This window comes from Rhinolophus sinicus, linkage group LG04 (genome assembly GCF_036562045.2).
Source record: "Rhinolophus sinicus isolate RSC01 linkage group LG04, ASM3656204v1, whole genome shotgun sequence".
Taxonomy (NCBI): Eukaryota; Metazoa; Chordata; class Mammalia; order Chiroptera; family Rhinolophidae; genus Rhinolophus; species Rhinolophus sinicus.
This window is the reverse complement of record NC_133754.1, coordinates 157,620,631-157,638,801: the sequence shown is the minus strand read 5'-3', so window position 1 is coordinate 157,638,801 and position 18,171 is coordinate 157,620,631. Positions and strand designations below refer to the sequence as shown.

At 42.6% G+C, this 18,171-nt stretch overlaps 1 protein-coding gene across 1 annotated transcript; it reads left to right on the top strand.

Moving 5' to 3' along the window:
- Positions 1-17,012: 17,012 nt before the first annotated feature.
- On the top strand, positions 17,013-18,160 carry MSMP (microseminoprotein, prostate associated). The gene is made up of 3 exons (XM_019729078.2): positions 17,013-17,260; positions 17,478-17,586; positions 17,955-18,160. The coding sequence occupies exons 1-3, from the start codon at positions 17,131-17,133 to the stop codon at positions 18,133-18,135; spliced, it is 420 nt and encodes a 139-aa protein (XP_019584637.1). The 5' UTR covers positions 17,013-17,130; the 3' UTR covers positions 18,136-18,160.
- The last annotated feature ends 11 nt before the right edge of the window (positions 18,161-18,171 follow it).

Below are 18,171 nucleotides of genomic sequence, written 5' to 3'. Positions count from 1 at the left end.
TAATACCTAATGTTAGCAAGTGTGCAGGAAAGTGGTATTCTTATACACTGCTAGTGGGAGTACAATCTGGTACAACTTTAGAAAGCAACTTGGCAATCTCCATCAAAAGCCTTTAAAATATTTTTACCATTAACCCATCAATTCCACTTCAATAATTTAGCTAAATAAAATCATAGATTTAGCCTCAAAGATACTCAACACAGTATTATTTTTAATAATGAAAAATTAGGAAAGAAAGATCTAAATTTCTAATTATAGAGTATTGTATAATTAAATTATATTACTTATACATTAAAATCCAAGCATTAATAATCCAAACATTATTTCAGAGATGTATGATTGATATCAAAGATTGTTCACCATTTGTCTTTAAGTGAAAACAGAAGGTTGAAAATATGGAACAAGCCCAGTTTCATTAAAAATACACACACAGAAACCTGGAACAGTATAAATCAAAATGTTGAGAATGGCTACCTTTGGGGATAGTATGGTTAGAATTTTATATATAACTATTTTCAATGATTATATACTACTTTAGTAATAAGAAAAATTATATGAGGGTGTTTTCTTTTTCAAAAGGTAGCACAGGGATGAATGGATACCAAAAGATTTTTTTAAATGTCATCAAATTAAATCTATAGTTTCCATTTAAAAATATACCAGTGAAAATTGATGTAGTTTTTATGTATAAATTACCAGTATGTGTTTATAAAGACATATTACTTTAAACACTTTATGCCTCTTTTCTAACCCTACCACAGTTAGTATGCAGCTCGATAAATAGTTTGAATAGAATTGAAGAGTCTAATGTAAAATTTGTATAAATGACCTAGATGATGAACAACACAGGGAAGTTCATAGTTTACAGATGACAGCAAGTTCCTTCATTATAATACAATCACATTTGACATTGTTGACCATCACCTTCTTAAACTCTTACCGTGGCTTCTACCACAGCTCATTCTCCTAGTCAGCCTTCCATCTCAGTGTCCACTGACCTCCTACTCCAGCAAAGGTCCCCTTCTCCTCTGTGCTGGAACCGTTCCCCCCATGCTGCAGTCCAGCTTTCTGCATTCTTCTATCCATACTCATTTCCTTGGTGAGTTCATCCACAATCATGGCATCACCTCAGCTATCACCTCAATGGAGATAATCTCAGGAACATGACCTTATTTCACTGGGTGTGGGCATGTGCGCTGTCATCACTACGTATAGAAGGTATTTTGATATTGCACAACATAATGATTAGAATTTTATCGTACAGCTCACCAAGGAAAAGATTACTTGGAGGATTTGAGGAAGAGTTGTGGGCATCAATGGCAATGAACTCCTCCACCCCCCATAAACAAAATAAAAATACATAAATAGAAAAAAGTCAGCAAAGGATGTGTTTAAAAATCTCAGGTTAATGGTCTCATACCTTACTTGGGGAAGGGAGAAACTAAGTAAATGAAATAATTAGCCAACAGAAGATACTTTTAAAGGCCCTAGATTCTACATTTATAAAACTCAGTTACATGAACAAAGTACATGTTTTTATTAATCATATCTTTGTTTTTTTATTTTTCTGGTGGTCAGTCCTAGTCAGCAGATTACATTACTCTGTGCACTCAGCTTCAAGACACATCTTCTAACTGCCTCCCCTCCCCTTTCAGAGTTCTGCTCTTAAGCTTCTCCTGTATAGGAATTGCAAGCCATCGCTAGGCTTGCAAATTTATTATTTATACTCAAGGTATGCTAATCACAGATCCTGAAATAAGCTAAGGGCTATCGGCATCCCTCACACCCAGGACACAGAACATAAAGGTTATAGACTTTTGGAATAGGAAGACAGCAATTTGGGGCTAACTTTTGACTAATCCTGGCAGGAAAGAAAGCATGTGGTAGAAAGCTCCACAGACTAATACTGAAAAAATACATGATGAGGAGAGATAAAAGGTGGGTGCCGATGGAAACAGTAGACCACAAGGATCTGTCCTTACAGGTTTGACAGGGCCAGGTGTAATGGATGTTTCAACCACATGGTTCTTACTTGGCAATCGGTGCAGCCAGTGCTGGGACAGTGGCAGTGCTGAGGCAGGTACACACGGATAAGCAGTGCTCCTGCAGCTGAGTGCACTGAGCTACCTGCTTAGCTAGGCCACATGCTCTGGCATCGATCCTAACTTACCTCAGATGGGCCCAAACAGCCCATCCTGGAAATGGGTGTGGGTCTGCATCATTCCACATTCAGTCCTGCCTTACCTCATCAAGGGCAATGAATGAGCTAGCTGACTGGTACCCTCTACTCACATGAAGGTCTTGTACATCTTCACAGTTGCTCATACCACATCTTTCAGAAGTTCCCAGACCAGTTTAACATAGTCTGATCTGATCATTTAAACAGTCTTTAAGGCACTGCTCAGACTCTCCTGAATACAAATTGCTTGGTCTCTCAGATAGCCCCCTCTCCCGCTTCCCTACCCGACATGCATCAGGATGTACAAGGGAAAGGGGACTTTGTAGCAGCAAGCAGAGAACTTCTTGAGTAAGTGGTTCTCTGGCTTCTTAGATTTCCAGGGCATTGTTTCTTTGCCCCCGTTTGCTGCTTACCCTGCTGGCAATGTTGGCCCACTCTGCAGCTGGTATTATTCTACAGTCTTTCACAGCCTAGAAATAGCCTGAGGTGTGCCCTCTGGCAGAACGCATTGCACTGTCTTCCCCTGACGTTATTTTTCTGAGTCTGGTTGTGATGCCTATCACACCCCTCAGATCATTCATGCAACACATGCAACACACATGCAACAGACAACCTTCATAGTCTCTACTCCAAGGGCTTCCCTGTTGCACACGGGAAATGTCCCACATCTTGACCTCCATGGTCAGACATTTTCAAGAAGCCTCATTGATGCCTTTTTCAACATCTCTCTCTTCTATTATCTAGTGCGTCTTACCAGACTGTCCAGGCTCAGCAAGAATGAGTGCCATGATGGATTAATGATGTCCACTGCAGATAAATGATAGGGGAGTCACACCAGGAATGATCCTTAATCTCTCCTTCCTCAGATCCATTAATCCAAATTAATCTGTCCTCTTTATTTGTATCTATTGAAATCCTACTCATCTTTTACAACTAGTTCAAGCTTTATTTCTTCTATGGTCAACCTAAGCTATAATGATCTTATCCTGCTCTGAATTACCACGTACCGATTTATCTAATATTAGTACCAGTTTCTAAGTGTTAATAGTAAATAGCACTTATTACTGATACTTGAAGTACCTTGAAGAATAGTGGTATCATTAACACAAATAAAGTATGACTGGTTTTAAGGGACATATGAATGGTTAGTTATAAAAGATATCTGGTGCCCTGACCATCAGGAAAGAAACTTAGGAGTTCTCTGAAGATACTATCAATAAACTCTTTTGGCAAAAAGATATCAAAAATAGGGCTGGAGACAGAAACAAAGAGCTTTGCTTAAACCAGAGAAGAGAGCATTAAGTCTGGTCACTATACCTCAATAGTAACAGAAGCGAGATCACTTACTATGGTTTTCCATCCTGTACTGTGATACCACTCTCCATACTGCATTATAGCTGGCGGTATGCAGCCTGAGATCCCCTTTTCTCTATAGACCAGTGACCCTTTATGGAAAAAAGGGTTTTCCTGCTCTATTATACAGAAAGATTAAGAAGAGTGCCAAGGATGTGAAGTACTTCCTTCAATTGAGGAATCACAGATAGAGGCAATAACATTTTCTTCACGTTTCTTCATGTATACAATAGGTTGTTCACTAAAACACAACCTCTCCCATTAAAATGTGAACTCCATGGAGCAAGGACATTGTCTAGTGTGTTCACCACTGTGTCTCCAACATTTGACTCACAGTAGGCGACTAATATGTCGGACAATTAAGTTCGCGAAACTCATCCTAGAAAAAATGCTACACACCTTATTGCTGATATTCTACAGTCACCTTTGAAGTACTCCCCTTGGGAAACTATGCACTGACGCCAGCACCTAGTCCACCCTTCAAAGCAATTTTGGAACTTTTTCTGGAATGGCCATCAGAGCTGTCGTCGTATTGCCCTTGATGTCCTGAATGTCAATATTTCCTTTATCTTTGGGTAAAGAAGCCATTGGGGGCTAGATCAGGTGAATAGGGAGGGTGTCCCAATAGTTATTTGTTTACTGGCTAAAAACTTCCTCACAGACAGTGCCGTGTGAGCTGGTGCATTGTTGTGATGCAAGAGCCATCAATTGTTGGTGAAAGGTTCAGGTTGTTTTCGTCTTTTTCATGCAGCCTTTTCAGCGCTTCCAAATAGTAAACTTGGTTAACTGTTCAGTTGGTACCAATTCATAATAAATAATCCCTCTGGTATAAAAAAAGGTTAACAACATTGTTGCAACAAGTTCGCGAACTTAATTGTCAGACCTTGTATTTTACTAATGAATAGTTAATAAATATTAAGTGAAGACAAGACAAAGAAACGTTTAATATTTCTATCCTACAATATGTCTGTTTTTGAGAGAGGTAATCATCTTCATTTCATATTCTTCTTTTCCTACTGCATCTGTTGTGCAGTGAGGACAAAGTTGTGCATTGAGGAGATCAAATGGGTCATAAACATAAAAAGACCGAAACATAAAAGTTAAAACTATAAAACTTCTAGACACAGAACAAAACACAAGAGAAAATCTTTGTAACTTTGGTGTAAGCAAAGATTTCTTATGTAGGACATAAAAAGCACCTATCACACAAGAAAAAAGGAAGAAATTAGATTTCACCAAAATTTAAAACTTCTGCTCTTGAAAGGACACCATAAAGAAAATAAAAAGGCAAGTAATAGACTGGGGGGGAATATTTTTAATTCATATATTCACAAAGGACTTGTATCCAGAACATACAAAGAGCTCTTACAACACCAAAACAAGAGGCAAACATTCTAATTTTTTAAATGGGGAAAAAAAAAAAGATTTAAATAGACTTCACCAAATATGAGATATTGGTGGTAAATAAGCACATGAAAAGATGCTAAATATCATTAATCACTGGGGAAGTGCAAACTAAAACCACAACGAGATACCACTATACACCTGCTAGAATGATTTTTCAAAAAAGCTAACAATACCAAGTGCTGACGATGAAGCAAAGGAGCTGGGACTCGCATACAATGCTGGTAAGCATAAACTTGTACAGCCACTTTGGGAAACAGTTTGACAGGCTTTTTTCTTTACCAAGTCAAACACTCACTTACTATAAAACCTAAGATTTCACTCCTAGGTATTTATCCAAGAAAAATGCAAACATACATCCACAAAATGACTTTATACTAGTGCACTGACTGGGGAGATGGTTAGTTATAAACATCTGTCAAAACTCAATAAATTGTGCACTTAAAATGGGTGCATCATTTTGTATGTACGTAAATTACACTTCAATAAAGTTGAAAAAATAATTATTTTGCAACAGTTAAGGAGTTATTTTAAAGCCTTTTTTTGTTATCAGTAGTGGCCAGCCAATGAATCATTACAGAGGTTAATCAGTCATTGGTAATGTAGGATCATCTCTGACCCATGAGTCTTCTGAAACTTACCAGAGGAATGGATTGTCTGACCAGTGGAAATGAAGTAGGTTAGAGAACTTGTTTTCCAATTCACAGAAGTTAGAGTGTGAATTTGCACACTCTTTCATGATAAACCTAAGTTAATTTTTAAAAAATCAGGCCTAAGCTATGATAAGAGTTGTAAAAGCTATTTTTATCAGAAAGCTAATGCTTCAAAAGTGAAGAATCCCCACCGTGGGAAAACAGAACATTTCTCATACTGACTGGGGCCTGGACCTTCCAGAGGGCAGAGAATCATCTGGCATGTGTACAGGCAGGCACACACACACACACACACAAACACAAACACACACACACAATCACGAACACACACACACACTATCACAAACACACACACACCCAAATGGGCAAAAATGCCTCCCTAGCCACACTCTATATGGCACAGGGGAAGAATAGCTCTGTCATCAGAGGAGCAGGTTAGAATAGCCAGACGTTTTCATCAGGTTTTTATTTGTAACGTGACTTACAAATGTTTATTATGATCACGTTTAAAAGTGTCAGGCACTGGAAAAGCTTTCTGTGTTAAGTACAGGAAGGAGAAAAAGCAAAGTAAAACCTGCTCACTGCCCTCTACCTGTCCTGCCTTGTACTTCTCTCCCCCTCTACTCTTTGCCCCCTCAGTCCCAAGTCAGTGCTAAAACCACACCGGAGGGATTGGGTTGGCCCCAAAGTAATGAAAGGCCTAGGATGAAGCTATAGATAAGTAGGGAGAGGGGGGATGAGTTCAATGGACATTTGCCATTTGTGGCTCCTAGCATCCATGTCCCCTTCCTAAGAGTACTCTGGTGTCCTTTCAGGTTTGTTGGGAAAGTGAAATCAAATGTTTGCCTTCTCTTGACAGAAACCAAGGAGTTTTCCTCTGGCTCCTTCCCCCAGATCCTTTCTTCCTATCTATATCCAGACAGAGTCATAGATGGCATTTGACTTAAGCTTGACCAAGCAAATGATCTCCTGGGACTTTACTTATTTAGCAAAGTGAAGTGAGAAGCACAGAAATGGTTTGCAGTGGAACCAGGCAAGACAGCTGAGCAGTTCCGTCCCTGTCAGTTCCAAGCTTGGTCCCTTAGGTTTCCCTTCCATCCTGTGAGGCTCTCCTCAGTGGAGAAAGAAATATTTTAAGTCCCCCTTCCTCCCCTGGCCCCTATCCCTTCTCAATCCCTGTCAGAGTTAACGTCTCTTATCAGTTTGGTGTATTTTCTTCCAGACAAATTCCATACATCTCATTCTTGCTTGAAAAAATACACGTATGTGTCATATATAAATAGGGTATCACCGTATTTTGCCGTGTATAATGCGCTCCCATGTATAACATGCACCCACGTGTTTGGCCCAAACTTTCAGGGGAAAAAATCTTTCGTTTTAATTTTTCAGTTCAAATTTTCATGTTTATATTTAGGTACTTGTTGTTTGTATTATAAAAGAATCATAGCATTTACTTATTTATTTCATTATTATACTTTTAACTCATAAGCATAAAGAATGAAAAACATTTATATAGATATGGAATTAGTACTACCCATGTATAATGCGCCTCCTTATTTTTCCCTCACAAATTTGGGCAAAAAAGTGCGCATTATGCACGGCAAAATATGGCACACATATTGTTATACAACTTCTTTTTATGAGATGTGATCTTCTATTAATATTTCTTTTGTATCTTCTCATCATCCCTGATTAAAACTGTACATACAAAAATCCTGCCGAAGTTAAGAATCTGGGGGTAGTATTGTACTCATTTAATTTCACTATTGTATAGCCATTCATTACCCATAATAGGATGGATTTCGGCTTAAGTTCAGCTGAACAATGAAGCTCCTAAAGAATGCTAACGATGTGTCAGGCTGAAAAGTTCTCCTAGGCAACATGGAGAAGGTTCCTGAGCAGGGATAGCTTATGATGAAGACAATGTTTCATGAAAAAATAATATGGCAACAGTGTATATGATTTAGACCAGAAGAAGGAGAGATTGGATACCATGCACTAGACCAGTGGCTAATAGAGAATCGTGGATCTGAAGAAATAAAAATCTGGATTACAGTTTATGGCCGGTGAAACGGAGAGAAACTTTTACTGAATTATAAGCTAGACTAATAGAGTGGAGAAAACAAATGATTGGAATTAGAAGAGCTAGATTCAAATTCCAACTCTGAAATTTATTATCTATGTGACCTTTGGCAAGACATTTCCCTGCTCCATACATCAGTTTCCTTGTCAATAAAATGAAGAAGTTAGAATATTAGGGGCTCTAAGACTTTTTTTCAGCAGAACCCTTTTTTTTTCTGGGAAAAAAAAGGCAAGATTTTTCTGGCTGAAGCATGGATAAAGGGCTCAGAGCCCCAGCTAGCCTTCATTTCACCTCTGTCAGCCACCTCTGAGGCATTCTTGAGGAATCTCCAGAGGACTAGGGAACAACATTTGAGAAATCTCTAAAGACTCTACTACCAACTCTAATATTCAGTGACTCAAGGGGGTTAACTTGGCAGAGGTACCTAGAAAAATAGTAATGGCTTTTCATAATTGCCACAGAGTCATGTAATAGAAAGGGTGAACTGACTTCCGATAAATTTGCCTGTTTCTCCTTATAGGCCAAACCCAATTTAATGTCCAAAATCTCATCCAAACATTGTACAAATGGTAATCTAACATTTATACACACAATTTACTCACAAATAACTCACTACCTAATAATTCAGCTCATTTCAATTTGGCATCCTCTAGTCAAACGGTCTTCCTTTTTAAGCCAAAATCTGTCCCCCATTACTGTCATCTGAAAGAAAGTTCCATATTCCACCTTCTGGAACTAAACCAAATAAATCTAACCCCTCTTCCACAGGACAGTCCTTCAGAGCTATGAGGTCTGCCTTACCACGCTTTGTTCTCTCTCTGGCCATGAAATATTCCATGGAGGTGGGCTGCTCGTTTTGGTTCAATTCAACATTTTCTCAGCATCTAAGTGCAAGTAGATTTTCATGTATTCATGGTTTTAAAGACGTAATCAAACCTGATGGTCTTCCTTAAGACAAACGACTAGCTTCATATGAAGTATAAATAGAAACAAAATTCATGATATGGTAACTGTTCTTTTCTTGCTATACATTAGCTGCTCCCTGTATCAGAAGTAGATTGCTACATCTTTTGACCTAAAGCAAATTGTGAAAACATCCAGCCAGGGATCCAGAGAGATCCAAAACTCAAGATCCAATGAAGCAAGTATAAATGACTCTAAAGTTCATAATCTCATCAACTCTTAGGGGAATATAATTCTCACTAGTACAAAATTCAATTATCACAAAAGTGTTCCAGAATATCAATGTAAGAAAGCTTCCTTCACCATTCTTCATCCTACCCATTCCATATTCCATTAAATTCAGGGTCTGTGGCTTGGGCCTAGATATCTGCCAGTCTGGGTAGTTTGAAGATGGGGAGTAGAAAGTATGACTGAGTCCCTAAGGAGAAAGCAGGCCAGCACAGCCACAGTCTGTAATGCCTGTGGGAGCGCTGGGCCTTTACGGTTTCCTGTGCTCTAGTTGTCCTGGTAACCTGAGGCCTCCCTATTTGTGTTGGCATCTTGGGGCCAAGAGCGGAAGCAAAGCTGGAGCACCAGGAAGACTTGCAGGAAAAAAATGTGGGTAATGCAGCAGTTATGCCACAGGAGGGTCAAGCCTAGGGCATAAGAATGACCTGTTTGGGGAGAGGGCAGGGGTAGTATCTGGTAAAAATTTGATTTCCAGATTCTACTTCTAGCGTTTCTGATTCATTAGGTCTAGGATGAGCTCAGGAACTTGCAATACCAAGGAATTCCTACCAAGTAAGACAAAGACCACACTTTTGAAAGCCCAGGCTAAGCAAACAAATCAGTTGGGGAGCAAAAGTATAACCAGCAATCAATTTCAGAAAGCCAATATTCTAGAACAGTAGTTCTCAATTCAGGGTGGAGGAGGTAAGGCGTTGGGGGGAGGACGGAGACTTTGCCCTCCAGGTGACATCTGGCAATGTCTGGAGATATTTGGGGTTGTCACCACTGAGAGGGTACTACTAGTGGGGAGAGGCCAGGGATGCTGCTAAACATCCTAAACACAACAAAGGATTATCCAGCCCAAAATGTTAGTGTCATGGTTGAGAGGCCCCTCAACCCCATCACCCTCCATCCATAGAAATGCTACAGTTTTAGGTCACAGTATAGAAACGTATGCGAGGTCTCCTAGAAAAAAATTGAAACTTCAGAAATGATTTAAAAAAAAATAGTGAATGTTATTAGAAATATGGATAAGGAGATGAGAACAACAGACAATAAAAGGAGGTAGGTATGGACAACAGCTGTGAGCCAAAAAGGGAATCAAGGAAGGACAAGGCACTGGGTGACAACAGTGAGAAACGAATGCTGCTCCCTCGGTGGGTGCAGCCTATTCATATGTAGGAGACCAGTAAAGAGATGATAAACCTATTAAAAATAACATATAGGCAAAAAAATAAAAAAATAAAATGAAAGAATAATGGATAAAGGAATTGTGAAGAAGTAGTAGCTTTAGGATTTATTAAGCATAAATCTGGAATGAAAAGACGTTAGATACTCTTCTGCAAAACAATGCTAAATAAAGACACTTCAGCAATGATCAATGATAAGAAAATGAGAAGACTCCTAGAAGGAAGTCAAGAATTACACAAGAAAGGGGGAAAAAGTTATTTATAATCTTCTAGCTCTAATCAACCCCAAGAAAGATGGGTCCAGAAAAAGTTCTTTGGGTTTACTGAGCAGAGATAACGAAAGGGAAGAGAAGTTGGAGAGACCTGAGCACACCTCCAAGAAGTCGGAGAACTCTTCTCAAAGGGGAAGAGGGCAGAAGTGGTGCTCATGGAGAATGGAGGAGTACGGCTCAAAGAGGAGGAGGAAAGATGTTTCTGAGAAAGAAGGGAAAAGAGAAGGGAGAGATTTGGCGGCCACTGTAAGAAGAGGGACTTTAGGTACTCATTCTCCTAGGGAAAGAGAGAGAGAGAGAGAGAGAGAGAGTAAATGAGGAATTTTTTAAAGTTTTGCTTGAGAGATTTGGGAGATGAGATAAAACCTTCATCTCCCCCCCTTCTGAGAAACCTTCAACAAAAACTGGCATTACTCATCAGGACTTCGGGCTTTGGGTTTATGTTTTTTCTCAGTTGCGACAACATGTAAGACTGGCCTCCAAGCAGATCAAGAGCCTACATAGTTACGCATGCTTTTAGGGTGTCTGAGGTGACTGTAACATTTCTGGAGCAGTCGAAAGACAGCCATGTGACAGGTACTAACTCCCAGAGTTTAGAGCTGGCTAACACAAGAGTCACTCACCTCATCTAGCTACTTAAATTTAAATGAACTAAAATGAAAGAAAATGAGAATTCCAGTTCCTGAAGTCCCACGAGCCACAATTCCAGGCTCAATAGCCATAAGTAGCTGGTGGCTAATGATTAGACAGGCCAGGTAGAGACTATTTCCATGGCTACAGAAAGTTCTATTGGACAGTGCTGGAGTGAACAGAGGTTAGACAAATAAGCCAACAAAAAACAAACCCTTTTCAATTCTGTAAAGAGCTGCCACATTGAAAAAGAAGTAGACTTCTTCCATATTGTTTCAAAGAACAAAAGTAAGGGAAAATATGAGCTGTTATAGCAAGAAAGATGTCAGCTTTAGAGCTCTCTAGAACTAAAGGTAGATAACAGTAGAAGGCGGGCACTGCAGGAGGAAGTGACCCATTCCATTTAGAGACAGACAAGCAAAGACCTACTTGATCATCTTTCAGAGATAAGAATTAGATGCCTTCTGCGTAGCTAGTTTTGAGTCTATAATTTTAAGAGCAGTTTGCAAACAAGATAAAGGTAAGAGTCTCATAAATGGAATTTTAAAAGTCACTACTACTGCCATAGTAGATTATGGGAAGAGGTAGGAAAAGTAAAAGCAAGTAAGAAAGTAGGGAAATTAGTCAAAATTAAGGGACTTAATTACTGGCAATAAGGTCCCTTGTGAATGCAATGATTTGTAAGCAGAAAAAAAATAAAGCAAAATTTGGTGAGAATGGTTCTAGTGGTACAGAGATGGCGTAGGAAAACTTCAATATGGATTATCAATAGAAACTTGACTACTTGTATAATTGAAATCAGTACTACAACCAGAGAATCTTTTATATTCTTTGCAAGAGAGAATATTGGCCTGTTTGGATATAACAATTATATGTTCTTGAAACTCTGGCCCCGCCTCCCCTCCACCGCCATTCACCACAGCCTTACAAGTCATCTCTCTCAGTTCCAGAAACTCAGCCTCCTTTAAGAAGTCTTTTCATCTTCACAGGAATGACTCTCCCCTCATTCTTCTCCAGTCCGAATACAAAATGCCAAAGAATGCTGTCTCTTAAAACATCTGTCCTCACTGTGAATTTAACACACCCTCATCTTCCACCCCAAAATGCATCTGGCTTGATTATAACGTAATACACTAAATATACATATATTCATATTCATATATTGACTTAACGGTTCTATTACCAGTGCATGTTAGTTTGTGTGCGTGTACATGAGAACATTCATGCACACACGACAACATCTATTGTTGGCAAGCATTTAGGAATCTGACCCTAGGATTATGAAATTCACTATACAGTGCCTAGCCCAATACTGAGCTTAAATGGTCACTCGATGGACTTTACAATAATGGACATGTCATGCGTCTGGACACAGAATGTAGGAAGAAGAGACTCAAGCAAATGTGAATTTCAAAACTTTTTTTCATGTAGGAAAAGTAATGGAAACCTAAGTATCTTTTGCTGTATCTACAGAAAGAATGTTTAATAACAAACAGAAGACTAAAGTTTTGATAAAAGCAAGAATAGAGTTTACAGAGTACAGAATGAGAAAAAGGTGATAGAAAAGGAAAGAAGACAGAAATGGATCATGCAGAATAAATAAAGACTAACCTTTTAAAAATCTGAGGTCTTCCCAAAGAGAAAAGAGGAAAAAGAGAAGATTTCAACAAGAGAGTGTTAAAGATGGAAAAGAGCCAGAAAGGGCTGTGGGCTTAAAAAAAAAAAAAAAAAAAAAAAATCAATGAAGAAGCAGTGGTGTATGTTGGCAAACAGAAGTGTAGAGTTGAGGGGAGGGAGAATTTATAGTAGAGGAAGTTGGTGTGAAGTTTTCCTCTAAAGATGCCCAGCAGAGCAAAGAAGGAATGAAGGCAAAGGCCACTGGCAATAAGGTAGGGCTGGGCTGAAACAGCACAGGAGAAAGCAACAGGGCCCAAAGTAGGAATTTTTTATTTTTAATTAACTGACCCAGATTTTCTTGTTTGGGGCCAAAGGCGACTGACTGCAGGGTTTAAGGATCTTTAAAATAAATTATAAAGAGCTTAATCCTTGTAGTTGCCTTTGGCCCAAGATAACATAAATTATAAAGATCGTGATAGAGTTTCTGAGACAAGTACCAAATACCATTAGAAATACCAGCTCGAATAAAACAGCTTTAGCTTTCTCTTTCTATCAGCCACATACATACAGAAATTTTATAGCTACATACATGTCCACAGAAGACAGTAAGTAACCTAACATCGATGGTAAGCCTGAGTTACCTGTCTCTGTATACTGTAGCTCAGTGCCCCCATCCCAAGAAACCTTTTACTTGGTTCAGGATACATAGTGCAGGTTAAAGGGCTGCACAGAAAAAAATTAAGGTTAAAAACCAAGACTGTAAGATGCAGGAGAGGGAAACCAGGTATGCTATGCTACTGATACAGAAGAACAGAGGCATTAACAACAGAGAATTCAGTCAAGTCAGTGAGGGAAAATACAGCACAAAAGCAAGACAAAGGAAAAGACTAAATGCCATTTAACTATTCTTGATAGCCTCACTTTGGGTTTTAAATCAAATATTGAATCAGATTTTTCAACTTTTCTCTTTAAAACTTCAACACAATTAAATTGTTTGATAAATGTAGTCATGCAATTTTAAATGACTATAAAAATAACAGATCAGTGTCTCCCTTTTTGGCAGACTGAATCAAGCCGTAATGCTACATACAGATAACCTTGCCTTGAAGCCACTCACTACTCTTCCTGCTCAGAGACCATAGATTCTACCTGTAAGGTCAAACCCCAATTCCTCATCCAGGCATTCAAAGCCTTTAATGACCTAATCACAACTGTAACCAAATAACTTTAATTCCGGCTACTCCCTAAAGCACACAGGCCTCTGGACAGACCTTATCTCTGGGGGTTGGTCATCCCCACCTTCCTACCTGAGGAGGCAGTCTTCACCTACCTTTGCTGGCCGAGGCCTGCGCTGGTGCGGTACCGGCCTGCAGCCCGTTAGTCCCATTGCTCTGGCCCCACAGCCCGCACGCCTCCATCCTGGGCCCTTTCTGGGCCTCGCCGACTCTCCATTCTATCCAGGCCCCTTTCCCTCTCCACACGAGTTTCCCTCCCCAAACAGAATACTTGGGGCCTTCTCCCTGTTCCATAATGTTCTCCCAGGGGCTCGCTCCCACCTGCCCCCATTCAGTCACAAGCCCTGCATTCGCGTCTAGTAGGTGTTTCCCAGGTGGGGTGAAACGAGGACCTGCACCCAACAGGGACCCCTCCCCCCTCAACTTTCTCAGGTGCTTCCACGACCCTCCCGAGGCTCCGGTCCCCCAAATCTCCCCACTGCAGCCAATCTAGCCTATCCGGCCAAGGCGGCGGGGGTCAGCGGTGACTCACCGGAGGGCCAGCGGCTGGGGGGCCGGAATGCGCTCACTTCCTCACCGCGCGCACCTGCCCGGCCGGCACTGCTGGAGCGCAGCCCGGCCGGGCCTCCGGCGGATGTTTTCTGTCCCCGCGCAGGCAGCGCGCGCCAACCGCCCCCTCTCACCCGCGCGCCAACCGCTACGCCCCCCACAACTGGCATCTCCAACGGCCGCAGGAATCACCGGGTTGAGCCCTAACCACTGACACCCCCTACACATATGCATGCACTCACACACACCAACCAGAAGTGTGGCCTCCATTCCCAAGAAGCTACACAGGCACACACAGGAGCGCGTGCGCGCCAACAGGCATGCAAGTGGGTTCAAACAATACCTCCTCGCTGCTCCCCAACTTCTGGGAAAGGGACCCTGGCTCAGCCCCAGCTTTTCTTTCCAGAAGCCCCCTTCTCCTGTCTGTGTCCGGCCACCTCTTCTTCATTACGGACAGCTCTCACTCCCAGTCCCCATTACCTCACACCAATCCCCACTGGGCCCCTTTGCTTCCAGCATCACCACCACCACATTCATGCTCCCTAGCTCCCCACTGTGTCTGACCCCTATTGGGTTGGTTCCAAGTTGCAGGAGCAGAAGGTAGTCTATGGTCCAGATTCCTAGGGTGTCAGCTAGTGTGCCTTCCTGAGAAAGGTGGCGGAATAGCTTCCGACCACTGTCAAGACTTCTGGACCCTTGTGCTTGACAAGCCTTCTAATCCGCCTGTTCCAAACAAGAAAGCAGTCCCAGGCCATGCCTCCCGCAGACCAGCCCACATCAGGGCACCCTGCTTCAATGGTGAGTTTTCTATCTCTTGGCATTCCTCTGAAATGGAAAGGGTATCAGACCTGACTAAGGTGAATGTGTGGAATGGTCTGCATCTCCATCCACTGAAGCTGTTTTCTTGGAAGAGAACAGATAGGGAGGTTGAGGTGGACTGATGAGTTATTTCTGGATGGTGAACAGGTGAGAGGCAGGGAAGCCCTCCACAAAAGTCAGCCAGAAGTAGTATCTGATTCACTGGGTGACAGGAGTGGGAATCTTGGAGTAAATGGGACTGGAGACTTAGAAGGAAAAACAGAATAAATGCCAAAGTGATTGGCCCTGTGGATATGACAGGAATACTTGGAACAGGGGTCTCTGGAGTGTGGAAAAATGAAAGAAATCCAGTTTGGCCTGGGGCCCGGCCATTAGTACCCAAGAGATGGTCAGCATTTGTCAGAAAGGAGAATTTGAGAGTTTGCATCGGTGGGGAAGGGAATAAACGGATGAGAATCCATGAGAAAAAGGAGTCCTAAAGTAAGCTAGAAGAAAACGATACCTCTTCCCAGGGTGGAAGAGAAGTTAGTGTGCTGTAGGTTTTATCAGCAACAGTTTCTCAAACCAGACACTTAGACTTTCAAGGATACCAGGAGCAAAAGCAAACCCTGGAGGGAGTTTTTGAAGTAGGTGGCAGGAATGACATGGAGAATGAGTGTCAAAGGGGCAGAAGTCTATGCTTAGAAAGAGCAACACCCAACAGAGGCCTTCAGCTGTGCACAGAGCTGCTCAATGGCATTAAGACTATGTCTACCTATTATGTCTCTAAGCGCTAGCACCAGACACAATAGTAGCCAGGATTTTCTGAGGGCTATGTGCAGGGGACAGAGCTAAGAGCATTACAAGCATTATCTCATTTAATCCTTAACAACCCTATGAGTTGGTATTACTATCCCAATTTATAGATAAGGAAACAGGTGTAGAGAGATGAAGTAACTTGCCCAAAGTCACATGGCTCTTAAGTGGAGTCAGAATTTGAATCCAAGTAGTCTGACTCTACAACCTATGCTCTTAATCACCCATCTTGAGGTTCTCCAGAACCTGCAGAAAACCCAAAAGAAGATGTCAGAGGGTAAATCCCTAAATCCCCATTCCATAACATACGGGGTACTTCTGGGAAACTGGACTGACTCATACCACTAGGGCGTTATACAAGATGTTCCTGTTTGAAAGAACCATCCCCAGATACAGGGAGATCCTGTATCTGCTCTATGTTTAGGGGTGATGAACAATGGACAGTCCATCTGTAGGAGTCCTGTGGAAAAGAGACCCCCTCCAACCTCTGAGGGGCATCCATGTTTCCAGGATACTTCAGGGAGACCCTGCCCTGGGGTCTGAGAGAAACATTCTCCACTCCAGGTGCCCGTTCACTCTCCTGTAGCCTCTGGCCGGCGCACCCTACTGCAGCTCCTCGGTTTGGCTGGGGCACAGGATTAGCCATCCCCAGGAAATGCCTCCCTCCGGTCCAGGCAGGGATCCCAGCATAGCCACCCCTGGAGAGTGTGTATGTGTATGTGTGGTGTTGTGGGGCGGGGAGGTGGGGGTAGATGGTGGAATGCTCTCCAGGTCAGGAAGAGATCTGGGGACCACCTGGGGACCCTCACTCCCCCCACCTCCTTGCTGGGGAAGTGCCCAGTCCAGTGCCCCTTCCATGGCCACCCCCCTCCCCCTAGCTATGCGGGGGCATGAATCAGCTCTCACAGCTTGTTAAAGCTAGACCTCTTGTTTTCATGCCCTCACCTCAGGAAACAGAGTTACAGCTTTTCCAGCTCTACTCAGCAGGGGGCCAGGGTCCTCACTTTATAAACATCTCCAAGACTGTGAGAGCAGAGGGCACGGAGATGGTGTGAGACAGGAGCCCAGGGGAAAAGACAGAAAGTAAGACTCAAAGAGAGAAACAAAGAAAAGCCAAGGAGACAAGACCACAGTAGCCTGAACAGAAGCCAAGAAGGGTCCGAAAGGGCTGTGCCGAAGGAATGGCCCTAAGGATGCTCTGGGCTGGACAGGCTAAGGGGATCCTGGGAGGCCGGGGGATCATCTGCTTGCTGATGTCTCTGCTTCTCCAGCACCCAGGAGTCCACAGCAAGTGCTACTTCCAAGCTCAAGGTAAAGCTGGATAAGGCGTTAGGAAACGACAGGAGCAGAGGGCATTGGGAGGAGGGGGGCTTAGAGATGATCCTCTGTCAGAATACCCAGACTCCCTCCAGCTCGGAAACAGGAGACTAAATATAGGGGTAGCGAGCACTTACTTTCTCCTACTCCAGAGTGATTCCGTCTGCCACCACCACTTCCCCACACACTAACATTTCCTGTTCTTCCCTAGCTCCCTGCCACTATGATGGGAAATATTTTACCCTGGGTGAGTCTTGGCTCCGCAAGGACTGTTTCCATTGCACCTGTCTGCATCCTGTCGGTGTGGGCTGCTGTGACACGTGAGTGACTGAAGGTGGCCAGAGAGAATGGCTCTGACATGAGTGACTGAGAGATGGCCAGGGCAAGACTAGATTGCTGTCATGTGAGAATGAACAGGATAGCAGTAAGGCTGGCTGAACCTGAAGGTACCAACAAGAGTGTGAGAGAGTAAGGCTTCAGACCACAAAGTGAGGGAGGAAGGGGTAGATCCCGAGGGAAAATACTCCTGCTGTGCAACGACAAATCCGCATTTGGTAGGTGAGAACTTAGCTGGTGGACCAGGGGAAACTGAGGGAAGACATGGGAGGGATGCTGGGAGGGGGGTGTGAGGGAGGATCACTGCGGCCCTTCACTGTGCTGACCTCTTCCCCATTCTTTGGTTCCCCAGGTCCCAGCACCCCATCGACTTCCCCGCTGAGTGTGAGGTACGACAGGAGGCAGGAACTTGCCAATTCTCCCTGGTGCAAAAATCTGACCCTCGGCTGCCCTGCAAAGGGGGCGGGCCTGACCCAGAGTGGGGCTCAGCTAACACCCCTGTTCCTGGGGCTCCTGCTCCCCACTCCAGCTAAACTCAACTGATCACCCCTCTGCTGACTGCCCACTGC